This window comes from Poecile atricapillus, chromosome 1 (assembly GCF_030490865.1).
Source record: "Poecile atricapillus isolate bPoeAtr1 chromosome 1, bPoeAtr1.hap1, whole genome shotgun sequence".
Classification (NCBI taxonomy): Eukaryota; Metazoa; Chordata; class Aves; order Passeriformes; family Paridae; genus Poecile; species Poecile atricapillus.
In genome coordinates this window covers 61,074,143-61,098,826 of record NC_081249.1, presented here as the reverse complement: position 1 = coordinate 61,098,826, position 24,684 = coordinate 61,074,143, and the positions used below count along the sequence as shown (strand labels likewise).

At 40.7% G+C, this 24,684-nt stretch overlaps 1 protein-coding gene across 4 annotated transcripts in view; it reads left to right on the top strand.

The window, feature by feature from the left end:
• The first annotated feature begins 4,277 nt into the window (after positions 1 to 4,277).
• The window catches only part of TSC22D1 (TSC22 domain family member 1), a 92,775-nt gene continuing 72,368 nt past the window's right edge, over positions 4,278 to 24,684 (top strand). For 2 of the 4 annotated variants that reach the window (XR_009276883.1, XR_009276882.1), the window contains exon 1: positions 5,418 to 8,272. Coding sequence is in view for 2 of the 4 variants with exons in the window: in XM_058831953.1 (XP_058687936.1) it covers positions 5,409 to 8,272 (2,864 nt within the window). In the remaining 2 variants the exon portion in view is untranslated. Of the gene's footprint in view, positions 4,776 to 5,408; positions 8,273 to 24,684 lie in introns of those variants that run through there. The other 2 variants (XM_058831963.1, XM_058831953.1) reach the window with 2 other exon arrangements.

Below are 24,684 nucleotides of genomic sequence, written 5' to 3'. Positions count from 1 at the left end.
GTCTAAAGAGAACTGATCTTTTTTTTTCCCCCAAGATTTCAGAATTGTTGATTTCTGCAAGCATTTATTTAAAAAAAAACCTGTGAGAAAACTTCCCTTTCCCAAATGTTCAACATTACTTAATAAGAATTAAAATAAGGGATGAAAAATGTCTCAGTAGGCGTTTTGGAATCAGTAAACTCAATCAACCAACTAACCAGCCAACTAAAAACAAAACAAGAAAGGAAGATCAAGACTTGACTTGAACTTTCTAAGAAAATGCAGAAGCAGAATTACCACTTTTTCAGGACTGAAAGGTGAGAATTTTCTTATGACTACTTAGAAGGAAGAAAAAATTGCATACATCTTTGCAAATCAACTTAGAGACTGCAGTCAGCAATATTAATGAACAGAGAAGCTTTCTGCCTAAACCAACAATGGCAGCTTCATGGGAAAAAAATTCTTTTCATTAAATTTTAAAAAAAATTATTTATGAAGCAGTCACACAGGATTTAAAGCATGCATCAGACTGATTTGTCATTATTCTGACTGTTTTGAGTAAAAACCCTATAGTATTCCTGCTTTTTGGCTTTATAATTACTCAGTACAAAGACATAAACTACGGCATATGCTAGGATGAATGCACACAACTGTGTCAAACAGTTAAGGAGCCAAAGAAAGAAAATATTAAAATATTGCTTTTTTTTGTATCCTTGGAGAATCTGTGGTGGTAACAAGGCTTGTTGTTTCCTGTCTGAAGAAACATTACATGTACAGGAGACAGATCTCTAAATATTTACACTGTGAAGATCTTGTTCTCTTGCACTAGCCTGAATCATAAGATTTTAAAGTTGAAATAAGGGTTATTCCAGACACTTACTCTCCCTGCCTGACAGCAAGGACTGCATCAAGCTCATCTGTCTTTGTTCATTTGGGAAGCATGTATGTAGGAGAAGCAATCCAAAGGGATTCCTCTATCCTGGCAGCCCTCCAGCAGTCTTTGGTGTGCAGCTGAGGTAATGATGGGACTGCAGGACTGTCTGCCCTGTAGTCATCAGCAGTGACCACGCTCATGCTCGCAAGCAGCTGAATTCATCCAGTGATGACACAAGTAACTCTGGTTCCAGCTGGCTGATCAATACAGTTAATTTTTTTAAAAAAGCAGGTAGACTTGTTTGGAATAACTACTGTGTAATTTCACTTACTTTCTACACATGGCCAGTTGTGTGGTGGCTGCATTTTTAAATGTCTGGTGCTTTGTAAATTAGGTATATGATGAAATTTCTTTTCCCACCTTGAAAAACTAAAGAACACAATCTGTAACAATTATAAATTTCAGTGGTTTAATTTTAATTTCATATGGTTTAATGGATATGAAAAGAAATTAAAATTGTTAATCCGAGAATCCCATTTTTATGCTTAGACTAATGCTTACCCAAAAAATGAAAGAAAGAGAAGTAAGCTTATACCTGAAGAAAATAGATAAGGAAAGAAAAAGGGTGTAACATGAAACTGTTCATATTTACAAACAACTTAAAAAAATTAATTTCAAACTTCCGATGTGCTTTGTCTAGTCTAGACCATTATTTTGATTGTTAACAAATCTGTGACTACATTATACAGATAAATTAACACTGTTATCTAAATTTCATTTTTTCTTCAGTTTTTTTTATAAGAGAATTATATAGACCCAATTAAAAAAAATGAATTTTTCACACTGTACTGTGAAGCAGCCCAGCTACTCAAAATGAATATAACTTAATTAGCAAAAGCAAAGCAAACATTTAATCTATAACAGTACTGTTCTTTTAATTATTTTTCAGCCTTGCTGATATTGATTAGGTGCATACAAACTTTACAGCTCAATCCTTTTTAGGCTGCTTTCACACAAAATTTTAAGTCTAGAAACCAACTCATCTGTATTCATACCCTATGTACTTTAAAAGTAGTTGGACTTTGTTCAAACATTCAAAAAAATCATCTTTGAGCTACAACTCATCATAGAAGACTCAATTCCTCAAAGGAAATTGTTCTGGAAAAGTTTTAAGCAGACAGAACAAGGATTGTTAATGGCAGTTGACTTGCAGTGTCAAGCTCTCATCTCAGAAATGTTTACACATGTGAGTATCTCATTAAAGACAATCTAAGATTTCAGTGTTGCACCAAGGATCAAGCTGTGGACAGATTGTGGGCACCTTTGTGATGATGTCCTGAAATCTGCAAAGGTTACATGTAGGCAGCTCACTCTCAGGTAGTGTGTTCTGCAAGTATGGGCTTCTATCTGATTATCAGTTTTAAAAAAATAATATTGTCTTGCCCATAGGAAAAGAAGAATATTATTTAACTATGTGTCAATTGTTCATTAGTGTCTATATAAGGGCAGTACAGCCATGGAAAGAGCAAGGGTTTCAAGTCTACCTTTCAGGTACCTGGAGACCTGAGCTGAATGCCTGCATTCCAGATAAAAGGAATTAAACTGCAAAAACCTTCAAAAGGCAGGGTTTTCTCAAAAGCCACCCCTATCCCCACACCAAATGAGAGCCAGACAAGCCAGGTTAGCAGGGAGAAGCAAGATGGAAGGGTGAAATTCAGGAACAGGCAGCAAAAGCTCTCACTGTGCGTGACCTTAAATCCTTGCCCTTTTCACAAAATGGAGCAAGAAAAGCAGCTTTTTAGTTCCTCGGTGATTAAACGCCACACACTAAACATGGGAGACTCAAATCTCCTCTCTGCCTGAAGGAACTAACATTTACATCTCCCATAAGAACTCTCTAATGACTCAGCTATATGATATAATACCTTGGACTCTCACAACCTTTTTTTCCCATTAAAGCTCTACTACTCTTCCTTATGTGCTTAAATATTCACTGCAGCAAGAGCCAAGCCCTGTTTTTTCACCATGCCCTGTTGATTGTCCTGACCAGCGGGCTCCACGGTCGGGTTACATTAGCTTGAGCCCTTCAAGTCCTGCAAACACTTCACCGTTCCAGGCAAGCCAGACCAATTTCAAAGCAGGGATTTGAGACACCTCCTGCATGCTCATGGATGCCTCTGTTTGGAGACAAGGCCATGCTGCCAGGGGTTGGGAACACCAGCAGCTCTCCAGGCACGATGCACACCCTAAGTACCACCAGGCTGCTGGAGACACAGGGCAGAGGGTGTGAACCTGCCCTTATCTCTGCAGGACACCCCACCTATGGAGCTCTGAAAGTCTGCCTGGAGAGGGTTTTTCTGCCAGGAGGGGTAGAGCAACGCCAGTGGTGGGGATCCATTGATCATGGTGGGGCCATGAGATACCTGCCAGGCAGCTCTGTGCAAGCCAACAGGCACAAAGATGCAAAGGAAAATTTCCTGGCAGGTATTTGTGCTTCAAGTATCTCTAGAGATCAGGTGGCTGCTGCTCACCGAAGGGGCGAAGCAAGCTCCGTTTGCGATGGGATGGACGGGACGGGAGCAGTCTCACTGCGGTGGGCGTGTTGAGCTTTGCCGCCTGCCTCTGAGGATGCCGGGACTGGAACAGTGAAGGGTCGTCGGTTGATTTCACCTCGATCCCGTTTAGTAAATTTTTTTATTTTTTTTTTCCCTGATCAGTGCTTCGGTATGGTTCGTCTGGAGCTTTCATGAGAAGCTCCTCCACATACACACATACACACACACGCGTTGGCACGCCGCATGTGAATGCAGGTGATCGATTCGATCGACTGCCCCTGGCCTCCGGCCATCGCTGCCCCGGCACCGGCGATGCTGAGGGCGCCTGCGGGGTGGGCGGCGACCCCCGCCGGGGATGGGATGGAGCGGGGCACCGGGGCGAGCTGCCCGCCCCGGGCACAAAGGGAAAGGCGGCCCCGAGCAAGCGGGATGCGCGCACACTCCGCTTTCCTCCCCATGCGCGGGGGAAGGAGCGGGCAGGAATATTCTGGACCGAGGGAGGGGAGGAAAGAGAGAAGGTGATGAATAACTCGAATAAATCTGCAGCGGAGCTGAGGAGAGGGGGAGGGAGGCGGCGGTCATGTGAGGCACAGTCATGCTGCGGGCAGAGAGGGGGCACCTGGCGGGTACACATCTCGGCCGGAGTGTGGGGGGGGGACGGCCGCCCGCCATGGCCGCGGCCTCGCCCCCTCCCCAGCCAGGACACCCCCACCCGCCGCGGGCTCGGCGGCGCTCGGCCATTTCCGCCACGCGAGCCGAGCCCCATTTCCGCCGGCCCCGGCCAGACGGGCTTTATGTCTGCCGGCGGGGCGCGCGTGCGCAGCGGCCGCCGCCATCTTACGTTGTCTCTCGCCCGCCCTCCCCTTTGGCGAGCTCTCCCCTCCTCCCCCCCGCGGCGCCTCCTCCAGCGCTCCGTGAGGAGACGGGGCAGGCACAGGGAGGGAGAGACCCGCGGCGGCGGGGAAGCCGGGAGTAGACCCTGAGGGAAGAAAGGACGGGGCGGACGCGCACGCGGGAGGAGGAGGACGGATTCCAGGCGCGGTTCTGCGGAGGACGAGCGGGTGCCGCCTGTTATAAAGGGGGAGGAGGCGGCGGAGGGGGAAGGAAGAGCGTGCGGAGCGGAGCCTCCTCCAGAGACAGCCAGACACAGGGAGGAGAGAGAGGCTGCCTGGCTGGCTCCCCCTTCTTCCCTTCCTCCCTCACTCCTTTTCATGGACTCTCTTGTCGGGTTGCTGCTGCTGCTGCTTTTCTTCCGTCCTTATTCCGTCTCTATAATACCCAAAATGATTCAGCTCCATGGCTGCCACTGACGGGGATGTCCCTGCCCGGCTCAGCCTGCCGCTGCCGCCCTGCTGTGCGCCAGTCCTGTACGTATCCGCGCCTTCCTCCTCCTCCTACTAGTAGAAGCGGTGATGGCGAGGGGCGCCGGCCGCCTCGCCGGGCTGCCCTGCGGGCCCGCCGGCTGCCCTCGCCCCGCCGAGGCGGGGAGGGAGGGAGGGCGGTGCTGCCGGCTGCCGGCGAGCCGCGGCTCCCCGCGGAGCCTCCGCGGGGAGAAGGAAGGGGCTCGCCCCCGGGGCGGCCGGGCGACTGCCCTCCCGGGAGAGGCGCAGTCGGGGGGCTGGGGAAGGGGGGGTGCGGCCGATCGGGGAGGTGGTGGTAGAAATCAAAGGGAGGCGGGGGGAAGGGTGGCAGGGAGAAAGAAAGTGAATGGCGGAGGATTGAAAGTGTCACATTCAGAGGCGGCGGAGGACCGGTGCTCGCCCCCTCCCTGTCTCGGAGGGGAGGAGGAGGGGAGGGGGGTGGTGGTGAGCGGCGGTGCCGAGCCGCCTCAGCCCGTGCGCTGCGGGAGTCGTGGGGGGGGGTGGGGGGGTGGATTGTGCGTGGTGGTGTCTGCCCTGCCCTGAGCATACAGCTAACTGTGTATGTGTGTGTGTGTGTGTGTGTGTGTGTCTGTCTCTTTCCATACCGGGGGATTGCACTCTTAAAATACACCCGATACAATGCACCAGCCTGACTCAGCCGCAGACATTAGTGCTAGGAAGATGGCGCACCCGGCGATGTTTCCTAGAAGGGGCAGCAGCAGTAGCAGCGGCAGCAGCTGCGTTACTGCTCCCACTGCACCAGGTACCGGCGTTGGGAGCGCTGCCCTCTCCGCCGAGGATTATCAGCCGCCTTTGCTGGTCCAGCCGCCCCCTCCATCTCCTGCAGCAGCTTCAACAGTGGGTCCACAGCCGACACCCCCTCATCCACAAAGCCTGAACCTCCTCTCGCAGTCTCAGCTCCAGCCACAGCCCCTTGCACAGACTGGAGCTCAAATGAAAAAGAAAAGTGGCTTTCAAATTACCAGTGTGACCCCTGCCCAAATATCAGCTAGTATGAGCTCTAATAACAGCATAGCTGAGGATACAGAAAGCTACGATGACCTGGATGAGTCTCACACTGAAGACCTGTCATCTTCAGAAATCTTGGATGTGTCGTTATCCAGAGCCACTGACTTGGGAGAACCTGAGAGGAGTTCTTCTGAAGAAACTCTAAATAACTTCCAAGAGGCAGAGACTCCTGGGGCTGTTTCTCCAAATCAGCCTCATCTTCCTCAGCAGCATGCTCCTCTGTCTCATCATCCACAGCAGAGTGTTGTGATCAATGGAAGTGTTCATCCCCATCATGTTCATCATCACCACCATCTTCACCACCACCATCATGGACACCATCATCCATCGCATCCTGGGGTGGGTAGTGCCCCAATTTCTGGAGGACCACCACCCAGTCCTTCGTTTAGAAAACTATCAACAACTGGAAGCTCTGACAGTGTTATATCAACTGCACCAGTTTCTGCTGCATCATCCACTGGTTCCCCGGCATCTGCCGTGTCTAATATCCGCACTACGAGTACTCCTGGCAATTTAGGTATAAGTCCTGCTGCTGGAGCTAGTACCTTAAGTAATATTGGTGGTGGTAGTTCTAGTGTGGCAAGCAATGTGCTTGGTACTATCAATTTAAGCAACATCATGAGTACTGGTAATGTAAATGCTTTGTCTGGAACTAGCAGCAATGCTAATGTGAATATCTTGAGTGGTGTTGGCAATGGTACGAGTGCTTCCTCTAGTGTCATTAACAATGTTACTAATCCAACTGCAGGAATGGCAGTGGGATCAAGCCAGCAGCAGCCTGCATCTGGCACATCAAGGTTTAGAGTTGTAAAATTAGATTCTAGTTCTGAACCTTTCAAAAAAGGTAGATGGACATGCACTGAATTCTATGATAAAGAAAACACTGTTGCAGTTTCGGAGGGAGTAGCAGTAAACAAAGCAGTAGAGACGATAAAACAAAACCCGCTTGAAGTGACTTCTGAAAGGGAGAGCACCAGTGGGAGTTCTGTTAGCAGCAATGTAAGCACACTGAGTCACTATACAGAAAGTGTGGGAAGTGGAGAAATGGGAGCACCTACTGTGGTACAGCAGCAAGCATTTCAAGGTGTGGGTCCGCAGCAGATGGATTTTAGCAGCGCTGCTCCTCCAGCAATTCCAGCATCTAGTATACCACAGAGTGTTTCTCAATCACAGCTTGCACAAGTCCAGCTGCATTCTCAAGAAGGAAACTATCCACAGCAGAAGCCAGGGGTCCAACCTCCTGCACAGGCCAGTCTAACCACTGTTACTGGGGTTCAGCCAGCCCCAGTTAATATACTAGGTGTATCCCCATCTCTGGGCCACCAGCAACCTGCTCTTCAGAGTATGGCTCAACAGCAGCTGCCGTATTCACAGCCAGCACAGCCTGTGCAGACTTTGCCAGTGGTGCAGCAGCAGCAGTTGCAGTACGGACAACAGCAGCAGCAGCCAGTTCCTACGCAGATGGCCGCGGGTCACGTTAAGCCGGTGAACCAGAACTCTGTCACAGGGGCTATGCCAGACTACATTCAACATCAGCAGATCCTTCAGACTCCAGCCCCTGCCATGCAACCAAGTTCTACAGGAGTAGGAGCTGGGCAACCGGTTCCTGTTGCCCAGGCACAGGGCATGCAGCCTTCAGTGCAAGCACATCCAGCTGCTGCCCCAGCTCAGCCTGTTGCACATGCTCCAGCAGCGATACCAGGTGTAGCTGCCGGTGGTCAAATACTAAATGTTGGGCAGCAAGGAAGCGTGTCTGCTGTGGTGCAACCACCATCTGCTACAAACCAAATTCCACCTCCAGTTATGCCATCAACGGCTGCTCCTCCATCTTCCCAAGTAGTGCAGCCTGTGCAGACAGGAATAATGCAGCAGGGATTGCAGGCTAGCGCTGCAGGCCTTCCTCAACAAATGGTCATTGCTCAGCAAAACACCTTGTTACCTGTACAGCCACAGGCACAAGGAGTAGAATCTGTAGTCCAAGGGATGACTGGCCAGCAGCTGCCTGCGGTAAGCCCTATACCCTCTGCCAGTGCTGTTCCTGCACCGAGTCAAGCTGGTTCAGCTGTGCCTCCTGGCATACCTTCTGCTTCTGTAGGTTTGGGACAGCCACAGAGCATAGCACAGGCTTCAGCTGTGCAGAATGGCAATTTGGCTCAAAGTGTTAGTCAGCCTCCCTTGATATCAACAAGTATAGGTATGCCAGTGGCACAGAGTGTGCCGCAACAGATGCCACTAAGCTCTACCCAGTTCCCTGCACAATCACTAGCTCAGTCCATTGTAAGCCAAATCGAAGACGGCAGACGGCCTACAGAACCTTCCTTGGTGGGTTTACCTCAAGCTGCCAGCGTTGAGAGCGGTGGTGGAACATCGGCCGCTTCAGACGGCGGTAGCAGCAACATGCCATCCTCGGCGTCCCTCTTCCCGCTGAAGGTGCTGCCGTTGACAACGCCTCTTGTAGATGGTGAGGATGAGAGGTAAGACTGTCTGTAACTTTATTAAAAGATGGACTCTCTGATAGTTCGATTTGCACTAACTTGCAGGTCTTGTTACAGCCATTCTGTGAAATGAAGCAGTGTGATGTTTCTGTCTAATTAAAATACTATTTCTCAGGTCTCAGCACATGCAGATATTGTATTAAAGAACTTCTTTTTCTCCTGAAAGGGTGGGTTGTATTGATTATGGTTTGAAACTACTGTGTGCATAAACTGTGCTTAACAGTCTGTTCAGTGTGTATATTCCCATTGTGTTGAGGAAGATAAGAATACTGTAGAGTGTGAAAATACTAGTGGTGATTGCAGTTTAGATTAATTATACAGAAATAATTAATATTTATTATTAGGTATATATTTTTTATAGGATTAAGTCTAGACTTCGTCCTGCCTTAGATTCTCTTTTTAAAGTATTGACTTTACTAAGGTTGAACCTGTTGTGATTCTGTGGTGTATTTAAAAATCTCTTTGACAGCCAAGAGACACTTAAGGCGAATGAGTATGGTGGGATAAGGGATGTTCACCAACATTGTTGTGGCTCTTTGAATTGAACCTGGGGTACTTTTGGTCTTGATGGCTTTGCTTTAAAGCATTAATACATGATGAGATCTGCACAGGCCTGCTGAAGGGTGGTGAACCTTTGAATCTGGTGCACCAATTCTGTGCAGTTTGGGTAAGAAAACTGCATATTTTGGTCCCATTTTCACCAGTTCAAAGTACATGTATTCTCTCACCTTTACCTTTTCAAGTAAATGACCACTGCCTGGTCTTAACAGTACATGCATATGAATATTCTCATTTCTTTCACAGTGTGTGCAGAGAAGTTGAGACTGTTGTGTGAGCAGGCTGAATTGATTAAAACATCAGTTTTAAAATATGATAGTTTGATATTAATTACGTGTGGAAGTCCTCAATGTGTTGAGGACCTTTTGTGATACAGGTTTGAGAGTGGCCAGGAAGACCATTGCTTCTTCCCAAGAACTTCCTCTCTAGGAAGCTACGTTAATGGGAGAAATAACTTTTAAGATAAATCTTCCCATCTTGGGTATGTGGAGCAGGACAAAAAACCCTAGAAAAACTGAGACTAGGGTGAGGAGACAAGGCACTAAACACAAGGTGAGAAAAATGCCGTAGCAATGGGAGGTGAAGCACTTTTTAAATACCTTCTTGGTGCCATAACTTAAATCAGGAGTAATATCAGTGGCTAGACTTTACTTATTTTATTTTTTTAAAATAAAATGGGTTGCTGGGAGAGGCTGGATTCTTTTCTTAATATTGAAAGTCCTAACTCTATCAGCAGTCTCTGATTATGTTGATCATAAGGTGTTGACTGCTGTAGTGTCTTTCATCACATCTTTCTAAGATGCCAGAGAACTATAATGAGTAGCAGCTTGTCTTCCAGGAGTGCTAGAAGGCAAGTTCCAACACTGTTGCATTCTGATTATGTTTTTCTAGTCAATAGGTACATGAAGGTGGTAGAAGACAGATTGAGGTGTTAAAGCCAACAGTGTCACCATGATGCTGCTAGCATAACGTTTCAGAAATGTTTTTTGGTTTTCTTTCATTTGAATTTTGTAAACCAAGACACTAATCCTTCTCTTCACAGGCATCACTGGTGTTTGGTGGTATTACTTGTTTTTTGTGGTTGTGTGGTTGTTGTTTTTTGGTTTTATTTTCTTTTATCAACCAAAAAATCCCCCTAAGCTTTCAGGGGATCCTAGCCCAATAGGAGAATCATAATCTTATTGATACTCAGTGTTTTGGAAAATGACACCTAGAATATGTCTGTACCCTGATTTTAAGAGCATATGTTGCCAGTTTGACATGATTGGTAGTTTTTCCAGAATGTTTAAATCCCTCAGGGTAACAATAGCCAGAAATACCTTCTTCCTCTGTTGTTTGGCTAGCCAAAGATCATATCCTTTCTTCTCCCATGCACGTTGTGTCTTTGTTCAATCTGTCATCTCCAGGTAGACTACACTTTTGTTTAGCTGCAGTTGGAAAACCATTTATATTCTTTACACAAAGCAGGATATGACTCTGTTAAATGGAGACCAAAAATAATTGGGTTTTTTGGCATGGCAGTAGTGGCCAGGTCATTTTTGTGTACAATCGGATAATTTACAGCAGCACATTTCCCTGTACATTTGTATGTGACATTAAAAACCTAGTGAGATTGCTTCTGCTTCCAGGGGATCTCAGGGCAGGGTACTTCTATTGTCATCTTCACTGGAATTCTGGGCTGGACCTTAGAGTTTGTTACTCACTAAAGGCAGTGCAAGATACGTTGTTACTCTGCTTGTCTCCCCACTTTTCTGGCTGTGGGATCTCTCTAGTTAGTTTTTTTGCTGGTTTGTTAGATTATCCCCTCTTTTACAGGAGGTAAAGTGAAGTATATTGGAAAAGAACGTAAGCATTTCAGAAGCAGGTGTATTGTAAATATGTGTGTTTGAAATCCCCATTTCTCTCCGTCTTGTGTGCACACACATTTATCACTGAAGATTTCTATCAATACATCCCAAGTGATTCTAAACCTGGCAAAGGAAAAGGTAGGAGAAAAGAAGTGAGTGATGACATAATTGGGCCAGCGAAGTAGCTGTAAAATTCCATTTAGCGTGCCTTTGAAAAAGCATCTGACCCATGTAATACCTTGTATAGATTAACTCCCAGCTTTCCTTAAACCTGTATATAACTGCGTTTAAGGCCGTGCCAGTATCTCTAAGTCTGTTCAGTTTTTAGAACACCATTTGCAGCTCTTCCTATGCCTGTTATCAGGGCATGGCCTTTTAAATATAGACAGTGTGGCGTGTATCTCCTTTGAGAACTGTAACCTTTATTTCCCCAGTATGAATGACTTTTATTTCAAGTTGTAGTGAAGATTAGATATTAAAAATTAGCTACTTGGCAGAATGCCATATGGAAAATTAATTTTCAAATGTTAATAAATAAACAGAGGATATGAATACTACTCTTTGTACTTTTTGTATTAGAAAAATAACAATCAAACTGCCGAACAAAAACCCCAAAACCCCAACAAAATCACCAAACACACAGTTCTTATGACTACTCTTTCTTAAGCCTGTTGAGTATGCCATAGATGTTTGTGTGTGTTGGTAGATTCATCGTCTCTTAATTTTTTGGTTTACAAAAGTGCAGGTCGGTTTTTGGGCTGTTAAATACTTTTTTTTCTTCTCCTTAGCTTGAGCCATGGTATGGTCTCAGTGCATAGTTCTTACATAGTTTCTTGGATTTGGAGTGGTTACCTTGATTTATTTCACTACAGTTTTTAAATCTTGCTAATTTTAGACAGGGTCTTTTGAGTTTAGTATTTCATCTTTAGAACTATAGAACTTTTATTTTCACATGTTTGATATTTAAGCATGGAAGAATGCGTGTTTATATCACAGTGATTTTTTTTGTGTACTTAGTGTTGCAAAATCAGTTTTACATATTTTTAGACAATGCTTTGTTGTACAGGCATGCAGTGAGATTTTGTATGGACTTACATAATTTTTAATTTACCTGTAAAGTGAAGACTTTAAAAGTTAATGTGTTTTACAGCATTTACAAAGGCTGCTGTAAGTGAATTTAAAAATAACTTAATCTGAAATGTTGTTTGCCATTACTCAAAAGCAGATTTTGTGAATGAAGGATAAGAGAACTAACAACTGCCTCCCTGTCCTTGACATTTCCTGTAGAATTCTTTGCATTCTTTAGGCTGGTGCAAGTTTTGTTCACCTGTTTGTGCATGTCATTCAGTGAAGCTGAAGAGACAGGAGAAAAAGATGATGGATGATAAATGCAAAACAGGCATAGAGATTTAAAGTTTTTTTTTATTATCTGACAACCTCATTATTTTTTAAGAGAAACTTTTATTAAAAGATCCATTTAGAAATTTTTTTTTTTGTGTAGGATGTGTGTTTTTACTTTTTGCTAAGGTTGTAGAGGAGCTGGAAGATGAAAGCTGAATATGAGAATCAAAAGACTTGTGAGCAGCCTTTGAGAAATCTCCAGCAGTAGTAACTAGTACTAGGTTGTAAAGTGAAGTACAGTCAGGAAGCTCGATTAATGTTCATCAGGTATGCAGCTACATAGTGGAAAGGTTGACCAGGTAGAGTGAGATTTTTACAGGTTTACAGCATGAGATTTTACAATTTTACAAGTGAAATTTTTACATTTACAATATGGACTAATTCAATACTTTTTGCAGATTTTAGTAAGCAGTAGTGAATGAAGTAAGGTAGAACTGGATGCATCAATTATATTTTTGGTGCAGTTTTGCATACTTATTTTGATTTTGTAAGTGTTTTTAACATTTATACGGGCTTTTTTGTTTCCTGGAAGTTTTGCTGCTCTATATTTGGTGAGAAAGGGAATAGATACTTTACAACAAAGGATTTCTGGTGGATTAGCATAGGTTTATAATGATTTTGGGTTTTTTTGTTGCATCTTAGGGGCTTTGGTGTTATTTTTTGTTTTACAGATTTTAAACTTGCTTCATAATCTTGCTACCATTTTGAAAATCACGTGATTTGAGTTCTAGGAGATGAACTGTTAAAAATATCTGTTCATATCTTCAACTGAGCTTTCTGAGGAACTTGAAAAAATTATTAACCTCACTAATGGCAAATCAAGTGAGTAGAAAGAAGAACTTTGATGAAGAAAATGTGCTTGCTGTTGTGTCATGCTGACAAGTCCAGTTTCTCACTTCAACTGATGGAGTAAAAGATCTGTTGTCCGTGGAATTGACTTTGTTAGTTCTGCTCTAAGTAAAGAACAATGCGGAATTTAGAGTCTGCACCTTGTATGTCTGCTGACCAGCTGGGGGTGGCAATACTGTTTTTGATGGAGCTTTTCCTAGCGTCTTTTACAGATGCATTTTCTGTGTGCCATGATACACTTGGAATTAAGGTTTACTGCAGTGCTTGCTATTGCGCTGTCTTTCAAGATAGGAAGAACCAACAGATACCAGGTTACAGGTTGTAAAAGCAGTAATTTAGCATTTCAGGCAGATGCTGAGAAATTCATCTCTTCAGCTGATTTCTAGAAACCATTCCTTAGCACTGCAGTTTTGGTTGCTCTTTGGAGCAGTGCATAAATATGAAACCATCTGCATATGTGAAAATGAGAAAGCAAGATTTTAAAGTATTTAATGTTGAAAAACAATCTTTGTTAGTGTCTCAGGATTTGCATTCTTTACAGGCTAATCTGAAAATGAAAATTAAACCCACTGACAAATGGATTGGTAGTGAAGTGTTCCAGCCTTTACGAGTTACTGTGATCTAGAAAATGGGGAACAGAGTAATGACTCTGTCAGTGGTAAGCTAGCAAAGTTAGCTGAGTGTGAGGGGAAAAGAATTAAAAAACAAACACCACCATCTCCTCCAAAATAACCTATACAAACAACCCCAGCCCAACCTAGCAACCCCCAATATGCTAATGTATCTTGCTTAGGCATAAATAAAAAGGCGTATGATTAGCACACCTGTGCTACAAAAAGACCCCTTATAACCTGTTCGTCTTACAGATGGTAATAAAGTAAATAAGCCTTTTCAGGCCTGTCTCATAACAGCTTAGGAAGTACAACTAATTGTAAACAGTAGTATTGCTACTATGATCTTTTAAAGAAAAAACTGCACACACCTGAATATCAGTGCAATTATAGCAAGTGTGTTCTTGCTATGACCTTTCTGGGAGTAATTTGTGATCTGGGTTTGCAGTGTGATGTAGATGAAACATAAAAATGACTAGAAAAGAGTAGTGTGTCTTTGTTCTCATTGACTTAATGCACTGGTTCTTTTTCTATTCTTTTGATTAATTTATGAGACTAAAATGTACTTTGTGTAATACGTATTATACTTTAACAAATGACTGAAAACTTATTTAAGTGGGCCTATACTTTTTATTTACTGCATTTACACCACCAAAAGCAGTGCTATTAATATGGACTAGGGGTACGATTATTCAGTGAATTATTTCATGGTAATGATCACTGTAAATAAGAAACCAGTTTGTTCTCAGCATGGTTGTACAGGAAACCATAGCCTAAAGCTACGATGGAAAGAGTTCCTGAGTGACTGGAGATACAGCACTTTATTTATTTTAGCCTGTTCCAAAGCATTCAGACTTAGGAATTGCATGATGGAAGTGCAGCATAATTATGGTATCAAATTGGAGCACCTGATCATCCTTCTGGCTTTAGTGTCTGGGAGCACATTAACTCTTTGTCTGCCTTTGGAATTTGCTTACAAAGATAGTAATTGTGCTACAGTCAGTGGTGTTGAAATCCTTATCAGCTCATTTTGTGCAAGCCTCCAAACACCTATTGTACATTGTGAGTGTTGGAAGTAGGATTTGGTTTGTGGCTGCAGTTATATGCAAAAATCTCCATCTTCCACTGGAGCTGACTTTCCCTAGAGAGATATTGAGAGGTTATGAACGTTTGGCAGGCAGGGATTATAATGATGCCATACATGCAAGTGGTAGAGCCTGTGGTAGTTTAGGTGTTTTATCACTGTTGGTTACCTTATGGACGAAGTGACTTTCTAGTACTTACTAAATGAGGACTTCTGTTACTGGTCCTGTGCAGAGAGGAAGAATGATACTCATCATGTTCAAGCACATCGTTATGCTTTACTAATGGGAACTTGTTCAAATTTATGAAGTTTTTTATACTTGCAGAAGATCTTTAACATATTTTGGTAAAACAAAAAAAAACACAGTGAACTTTTTCACTGTTTTCTTTGAGCAAACAATTACTTTGATTATAAATTATTTTGGCATTATTGTGTACCAGCAATGACTCCCGAGTTGTTTTTTTTCTACTCTTCTCAACTGGGTTTTGTTAGATGTTTGTCCCTCATGTTTAATGGTTTATTACACTGTTTTGAAATGTTGGTGAGGCTTCCTATATTGATGACCTTTGACAATGTAAATTTAAGAATTGTGGGCATTCAGGCTTGAAGTTCTTGTCCCAGTTACTGTTTCTTTTTGCAGCACAGGGTTAGTGATGGTCCAGAACAGTAAAAGTAACTTTTCTGTGTTCGACAGAGAGTAGCTACCAAAGCAAACTATTCCTTATAATTAGCCTTCCTTGCTGGGGCTTGTAGGTATTGTACAGACTGAAATGGGTGTAGAATTTTGAAAATATGCTAGAAGAGCAGAGTAAGCTGTAGTTTTGTTTATCCTTATGGCTTGGAAATTTAACAGAGTTTTGGAGCTTACTGTAGTCCTCAAAGAGCAACAAATGTACCTACCACTAATGCTTTTTTTTTTCTCAAGAAAATTCTCAGAAAATGTTTTTGTAGTTGTTTTAATTAAATTTAAGGGATATCTTGTTCATCTCTTTACATGCTTTTGAATAATCCGTTCTTTTGAGTGTAGAGAAGTACCATTTTATAAATTGCTAAAACAGGCAGCAGAAGGACTTTCTCTAAGTTTGGACTTAGAGATGAACTTACTACTAGGTGAATGGAACCACAGTCAGTTAAAAAATACTGGCAGTACTTCTAGTAAGGTATAGATTTGATAGCACCTGGAAGTTGGTTGTAGAGTGTTTTATAACTTTTTGCTTAAGTTTGTTAAATGACTCAGCCAGGCATATTGTTTGAGCTTCTGTGTGATTTAAGTATTTTCCAGCCTTGTTTGTATGTCTTGTCTTTTTTCCATTTTTTGGTCTTGTTTTGTTTTTGTTTGTTTTCCGTTTGTATGTGTTTGGTTGTTTTAATTAGCATGGATATCAACAGGAATTTTTCAGGACTCTGATTTCTTGGTGTGTTACTGAGTTTTGAACTTCTCCAGCTGCTGTTTAAGCAACAGTGTCAAAGTACTGTGCTAAGTACTAGGGATAGTACTGAAAGCTGCTGAAAATGTGGATACACATTCAACAATAGCCTTAGCATCTTAATGCATTTAATAATAGGGTTCTTTTTTCCTACGGTACTGCAGTGTAGCTCTTAATGATGAGTTACACAGGTAACATAATTTCAACATGCAGTGCTATTACTGTATGGTTGTTTCTTTATGCACAGTGTTATACTTGGTGCATTCCTTCTGTAAGATCACAAGGTGTGGATCAAATGCAAGTTACATCATCTTTTTGCAGATGTTGTTAGTCTTTTTTATTTGTAATCCATTGTCTTGTGTGTCCTAGTTATTAATAACTGAGTGTTAATTGTCTTTGCTGCTTATATTTCTAGTCAGTAGTCTTTTTAGTTGAGTAAGTGTTAAGTTCTGAATTTGGTATCCATCAAGTGTTGCTCATGCTGGTTTATAAATGGTGTTTTCCTTTAAATCATTGTAAACAAATACAAGTAATAGAAATAGCTCTTAATGTTTCTCCAGTCATTTTGAAGTCTGTGCAATGTAGAGGGATGAAATCCCCGTCAAGATGGGAGAAAACTTAAATGCCTCTTAAGCTTCCTCTGACCTTCATTTCACCCAATTCCATCACAGTCATGGATAGATGACAGAGACATGATGACTGGCAGTCAGCTTATATATAAGAAACTATAGAAATCAAAAAGTCAGAATGTAACTGTATTAAATTTGTGTTTCTATATATTTAGTGCTCTTACAGCTATTAAGGAAGATTGTGATTAAAAATTAACCCAGTAATTCATGTATGATTGCTTTGATGTCTGTTGTGACTGCAGTTTTGAAATAATTTTCTTTTTAAGAAAAGCAAGCAAAAATTTCTCAGACAGAATCTGAATAATGAGTGACTTGTTTGGCATATATTGCCACTGAGCTGGGATAAGCAAAAGGAAAAAAAGGCTTCTGTAGATTTCCTGGAAGATTATTTAAGCTTCATAATTTTACTGGATGTATGTGTGTTGAAATATCATAATGTGTTTTTGTACCATATGAAAGATTCCATATTTTTCTGAGGAAGTCTGTCTGTGGACTATAAACAGCATTTTAATTTGTACTTCCAGATTGAGCCTGACAGAAGTGGAATACTTTTCTTTCCCTTTAGGATTTTGTGAGGGTTCATGCTGTAATGCTTGCCATATAGAAAAGGGATGTAAAGGGAAGGAGAACAAAGTAGGATGTTTCATGATTATTGTGTGTGTGTCAACTTGTGCATGGTATTAGTTGTAATTCTCCCTTGATGTCACTTTCAGTAGAGGACTGTCAGACTATAAGCATCTCTGAAATCTGTCAAGGAAGGATTTTATGGTAATAATTAGTTTATATTTAGCATTATGGTTTGTTTATGTTCTAAGCTATTCAGTGAAGAATCCTGACCTGGCCTTAACTTGAAATGTCTCCTGAACATCTTGATTTATTTGTTTTTGGAATCCTTTAGTCTGAAATTCTTAATGTTCCTTATCTGTATGTATGCATATGAGAATATATAAAGCTTTTTTTTTTTTAATAAAACAACCTGAAGCAAACCTACTGGTGAAAGAATTGCTGCTTTTACAGTTTCATTTCTTGCAGTCTTACAAAGTAAGACCAAGTGAAGATAAAATAAAAGGGACCATGAGTTAATGAGTACGTACTTTAAGTACTTGTTAAATAATTTACTGTAGCACCCAAATGAATTCAAGGTATAAATGTACCTTTTTAATCTGCTGAATGAGGTTATTATGTTAAGAATGGATCAGCATATTGCACTGCCAAGTGTTTCTTTAGTAGGCCTAATATCCCAAATTGGGTGAAATGTCGAATTGCTCATAAATGTTCAGGGATTGGTGTAGGATGTGCATGTGCCTCCATGTTATTCTTTTTTCTTTCGAAGTGTACGAGTCCTTCCAGTTCTGTAATTGCTTGTGAAAAAGAGGCGTTTCTGAGCCTGTATTTGATTGGAGAGAGAGAAGGGAGGGTAGAAGGTGTGAAAGAAATGTTCATGATGCTGGCTTTGGTTTTCTTCTTTCTGGTGGGGAAAGGCATTTCAATTTTTGAAATACTGTCAGACGTGCAGTATGTCAGTCAAGTATATGCAGTTGTTGGCAGTACAGCCTCTTCCTATTTGTGGGATAGTAGCTAAGAGGCTGTGTTGTGAAATGGTGCTCTGTTTTGCTGCTGCTTTATAACAAAGAGCAGAAAATATGTCGAAGGACTTGGTGTCTGATTTCCATGCAACTTCTGAAGTGATGCTTTAAAGCGGCCAAAATCCTAAATGTTTTCAGTGGTTTATGTAGAAACAGAGCAGCAAAGCAGGATTAGTAATCTCCGTGTTCCTGTGGAGTTGTACCCTGTTAATAATGAAGTGCATCATCTCTGGAATAGCACTGCACTGAAAATTGAGCTGCCATTTTGCTAGAGGCACGGGTCAGCCTCTTCAGGAGGTCTCACCAATTGCCCTTGTAGTGTGTAGATCTGTAGTGCTTTGTAGTATTGGAGGTGGAGAAGAAACTGAGCAGTCTTTTATTATTATTATTCCAGTTATTTCACTGGAATTTAACATGTGAATGGAAGATAATGATTTGCATAAAGATACCTTCAGCTTCTAGAGCACTGTGATCTGTGGAAGGGGAAAAAGAAATGTTATATAGCATGTTATAGCAGACAGGTGTAGTTATCTTCACTTCCTGCATTTGTCTGACCATCAGAAACCAATGTGGAATCTTTATTATGTATGTTTACTGTCCAAATTTTTAAAATATTTAGAACAGGTTGTTGGGTTTTTTTTAATTCCTCTGAAGTTACTGAATAAAAATATTTTCTCTGAAAAAGTTCTCCAAAGAATTTCATAAAGGACATTGAAATTGTATGGAGTGTTCATACGTATTTTCAGATAGAGGCTTGTCTTGATACTTATATATTTAAGCATGCCTCCTTCTTAATACTTTTTATCTGGAGAGATGTTTAAGGAAATCTGTTCAGTTTTTTTTTTTTCTTTTTCCAAATTTTATTTTAAAGAAGTTTCCTCCTATTCCAAGCTCTGAACATAATAGGCTAAACCATTCTTAATGGTTTCAAAACATGTACATTTTGTAGCCATCTAAAATGTTCTAATTGTTTTTATATTAATATTTTATATTGCAAGAGCAACAATAAAGAACAAAAATGCACCCAAGCCCTGGGATATCTTTTTGTTAAATGATGAAGTTTATGTAACATGTTAGCCAGAAGATAAGTCAGATCAATATAAGAGCCATGCAATTACCTAAATCCCTGACATCTATCCTTCTAGTTTGGCTTTAAAATCCTGTGATTTTGTGAATTTACTCTTTAAAAATCCTTTCTTGAAGTTGCTGTCAGGTTGCTCTGGATTAAGTCTGTAGCCTTTGGGAGTGCAGGCAAATCTTGTGCTTTTGTTACTGTGATTGCTAGAGTCACACATACTGTATTCATCAAATGATATTGCCATGTAGCTGTGTGCACCTTGGCAGTGTGAGGTCTGTGCTCACAGTTGGTCAAATACAAGTTTTGGTTGTCTGTAGCAGATTGTAATATGAATACGTAGGGTTTCTGTAAATTACATGCTAGAAATTCTTAATGCATTTTTTACTAAAAACTTCTGTTCTGGATACCATTTTCAAAAAATTTAATTACAATATGAAAAATCATTAAATGAAACAAATATTTTTGTAGCATTTTATAACTTGAGTTATATACTCTAACCCAAGGTGTGCGTTTAAAGTGATGTTGTTAAAATGGTTTGTTTCATTACAGAATTGTTCAAGCATATGGGTAACCCTTTTTAAAATTTTTTTTTCCTCATCTGTTACAAGTTTTTCACGACTGATTTATGTTGTCTGCTTCTGATGAAGAGGCAAGATTTAGAAACAAAGCCATTTCAGAAATCATGAGATTGCTGGAAAGATTTTCATTTTCTTTCAGAAATATGAGTTAAAAGAAGTAACTATCATTGGTATTCTCATCTTCCTAATGTGACCACAAGAAAACTGTACCAAAAATAATTGCTGGGAAAGTAGCCTTTTTTCTTCATGAAAGAAGATCCAGCCATGTCTGAATACTCTTTAATTATAGTGTCTGTCAGTGAATGTGACTAGTTTCTGTGAGATTGTTCTTAAGTGGTAAACAAGGGTTGTTTTTAATCTCAAACTGGTAAGAAATGGTTTGAAATACTGTGTCTGAAGAGATGTGCATTTTTTTCTGGTGAAGTAAGCAGTTTTTTCTCTAAGTATTGATGTGGATTTGATGAAGATGGCACAGATAGGAGACATGAAAATTAGAATGTTTTGCTTCTGGCTGTTTTGAAAATGAAAACTGAATAGAAGGTGTGTTTGAAACATAGCAATGAACACCAGAAATGTCACTGTGGATGCTGTTGACTTGGCGGATAGATTTTTCTTGAAGGATGATAAAGTTAATTCACCCAACTGAGTAACTGATAATAGAAAAAAGATGTGCTGAAGAGAAGGCTCAATAAGAACCCTATGAGGTGAAGGACTTGGAAATCCTGGATTGAGGTTTGCCTTTTGAAGCACTTTGCTGGTATGGATTCCAAGTCTTTACCTACTAAAACCTTTTGAACCCTTACCTAGAAGAAAGGTGTGTAGAAATGTATGTGTGTCTGTTACCTTCAGTATAATTTCTTGGGAGGGGGTGGAAGAATATATTACCTTAATAGTTCATGGCTGGAGGCCCACTGCCATAGGGAGAAGTGGCTAGTGGAGAAGCATTTGGCCAGTTGGAGTGGGTTTTGTGGAGTCTGGCTGGTATGACAGTTTTGTAGGGATGCCATATGTCCTTGAAAGTGACTGCTTTAATCAATGCTTAACTGTTGAGGCCAAGACAATACAGATTTATAAGCAATAGAAGCAATTGTTTGATGTTAATTGTAGGTTTCCTAGGTTAGTATGTTTTGTATGTACAAATTGTATTGCAAGATTTTATGTATTTTCTTTGCTTGGTGTGAGCTGTTGGTATTTTAACTTCATTACATGGCTCTGCTTACTTGCTGAAGTACAGGCTTCAGAACCTTGTTCTGCTTCTTTCCTGATAATCTTGGCAAAATACAAAACTTGCCGAGCTAGGTTATGCTGCATGAACTAATGCATCCCATTTTTAAGCCTGGGATGATGTCTTAGAGTTCTTCTGCTTCAGCTTTGTGTTGTGTGCTTTTTCCATTTTGTTCAGTTTGGTTCAGCATCTGCTGTTCTTTACTTGAAGACTGCTGATAAGTAGTAAATACTTGGGTTCAGGAAAGCGACCCTTCTGTTGAGTGTGAAGAGTAGAAGCAATAAAAGGGAGTAAGGAAAAGAATGGTATGTGGGATTATCTAAAGTAGGTGCACTGCTAATTCCTCGTCAGATTGTGAGACCTCCATTTGTATTATTTTCACTTTGTATTCTCGGAAAGTCTTCTGAGAAATTCTTTCTGAACCAGAAGGCCTTTGTATTGTCCTTGTAGACCAGGTTTTCTTGCTCCAAACATTTGGTGTCTGTACGAAGTGGAGCCAATGTCAGGGTCACTGGCTTTCCTTTTCTTACATCACTCATATATTCTCCAGGTTCAGTGGAGTGTCCTACCCCAGTCATTTTTGCCTTCCTGAGGATTTTCTCACCCACTATCACTATGGTGAATTAGTATGTTTGAGAGTTCAGATCTCTTGTCAAATGTGCCAGAAGGGTCATTTGGTTTTGGACAGATAAAAAGCACAGAATGTCCATCTTGTAAATTAAGAAGGTACTATAATTTCTTTGAAAACAAGAAGCTGCTGTTGCTGAGGCCTGTCCTACAACATCTCAAAATAGAGTTGTGTATTTTTCTTAAATGACAAAAGATAATCTACATGATCTTTTGGAATTCAAAATGAAACAATCAAGAAATACCTAAACCAAGGAGTAAATCTCTGAAGTTGAATGATAAACCTACATCAGACTTTTGATTGAGACTGACTCATAAGGAGCCTTAAAGCTGTGATGGCACATTCACTTTTTCTTTGTGCTTTGAATTATAAATGAGGACTAGCTTATATTATAATCTAGGCTGTGTGTGCCTATGTTCCCTCAAACAATTTGGGAACAAGAGGCCACGGGTAAAATTGCCTTGGCTAATATTAAGATTTTGTCTGTAGAGCTCATTGCCCCAAGATCTTGTGGAGACCTACAGGGAAAAAAAAAAGAGGTTGTTGCACCTTTAAAGTTTGCCCTACTCTGTCAAAGCATGGACCAGAAATTAAGATGTTGTGTAAGTAGAAGCAAGATATTTGTGGTTTCATTAAGAACAAAAACACTTATTCACAATTATTTCTTTTCAGGAAGCTGTTCTTGTGCTTGAAAAATGTAATGGTCAGCACAGCAATGGCTCAAAATAGCATTTTGGATGCTATAGCACTGGCATTATAGCCTCATTGGCAAACATCCAAGAGGCCTGTAAAAGAAGAAAGTGCCTTCAATGTTAAGGCTTCAAAAGCGTCTGTTTAAATTTAATTTTAATTTCTGTTTAAGTTTAAATTTTCTGAAATTTTCCAATTATATGCCTATTTAGTAAAATATTTGAAAGTGAGCTTAAAATCCTGTGGAAACAGGAAAGAATTCTTATTTGCAGCACAAAATAACTATATTGATGATAGGAGTGCATGTAGGTAGATAGCTGCAAAGAATTACTCAACTGTACAGAATGAAGTGGTCACTGTACCAGTGAGATAAAAAGAAATAATTTCAGTAGCTGGATTTTTCTGTTCTCCCTGCTTATGTATTTTTCAAATTCTTAGTTGCATGTCAGGTTACAGTGTAGGCCTTTCTAGGTCAGTTCTTCTTTCTAAACATACAAGTAGGTTTATTGGTTGCCTGATGCAATTGAGGTGAGTTTGTCCTTTTGCAGGATGCTGCTGGTACCAGAGGGAGAGGGGTGGCCTTTAGCAGCCTCCTTTGTTTTCCCTGCTCTTGGTACTTACATCCTGCCTTGGGGTAGGAAAGATGCTTCTGTTGTAAAAACCCCTCTTAGGGCTTCTTGGATAACTCCTAGCTGTTGCTAATGAATAAATAAGCAACTAGCAAGCATTTAATGTTACAAGGTTCTCAATGTTATCACTGCTTGGGAATGACTTGGAATAAAAGATGGTAAATGTTTTCTGTGCTTCCATGTGTAATTGTACTGGGTAAATGCTATTATCAAAGTCTTTGTTAATGGTCTTCACAGTAAAAAAACCCAAAAAACCAAAAACCAAGACAAAAAAAGAGAATTGGATGGTTTAGGTTGATTATTCTCTCTGTTGTCACGTTTGCAACCAGGACGCTAGGAGTTACTTTTTAAAAATTAGTTAACTAGGACTCTGAGATCTAGCATAAGTTTTAAAAGTATGTCCTCATCACAGTGGTCCTTTTTCAAATGTTTTAAGTAATTAACATAGACTAGGAACTTGACTTAATGCTACTAATAAATTCTGGAGCATATATTCCAGGACTTCAGAGTTGCTGGCATATCTGATTCTCTGCAGATCAGGAAGCACGTCACAGGTCACTAAACCCTAAAGGAGACAAGTAATCTACTTAGGCATGGTTTATTTTTTTCTGACTTTATTTATAACTTCTAGTTTGAAATACATTGAAAATAGCTTTCTTTTCATTGTGTTGTATTTTTGTTTTAATCCATCCAACAGTGGAGGAGGATGTTTGTATCCTGTCCAGTTGTGGATATGAGTGTTGTGCTTAGACAAGACCTGAAAGTGATCCCCCAAAGGGTACCATTGTGGGAAGGACTTGTGTCCAAACCTGGGTTAAGACAAGTTCCAGGTAATGGATCTGCCATTTCTCTCTGGCTAAATATTAGTATTGTGTTTGATCCCCACCACCTGTTCCAGACCCCTACTTCAGAGGCTGGAGGAGTCTGCAGACTTTTCAGGGGTTATACTTGGTGTTTGGAGAGGATGTTTGGTTAGGTTTTAAAGTGGAGTGTACTGTGGATTATATAGAAATAATGCACGGTGTTGCAAGTTAACAGTAAAAAGAGTAATAAATTTAGAAATGCAGGAAGCCTGTTGATCTTGTTTTAAATATAAAAAATTTGGTGAAACTAAAGCTTTTTTAAAAAATTAATTGCAGTTATTAAAGTCATTAACTGTAGTATGTATTTACTGTATAGAAAATATTACTTCAATTCCTTCAAATGTTTGCTGCCACATAAGGTAACATTTGAGGGCATTACTCTGAAAACACAAAATTCAAAACCCAGTGTAATATATTCCAAGTCTTTTCATGGCATATAGCTAATGTATGAAGCCAGTTAGCAAATGTGGTTTTACTTAGTGTCTTGGCATGAATTTCTAGTCTTCATGCATGTTTTTCTGTCTGTAACCTATTTTATGTAATAAGTTGATCTATAGTACCTTTCTGTAGCCTTAGTAAAGTGTCCTGAATATGAAATTAGAATATGCTAATTAACATGTCTAAAATAGGATTAGCCAAGTGTTTTATTTATACCTTAACTACTATTCAGGAAATTTTTCTTCCTCATGCTGGGTAGTCATTTATACC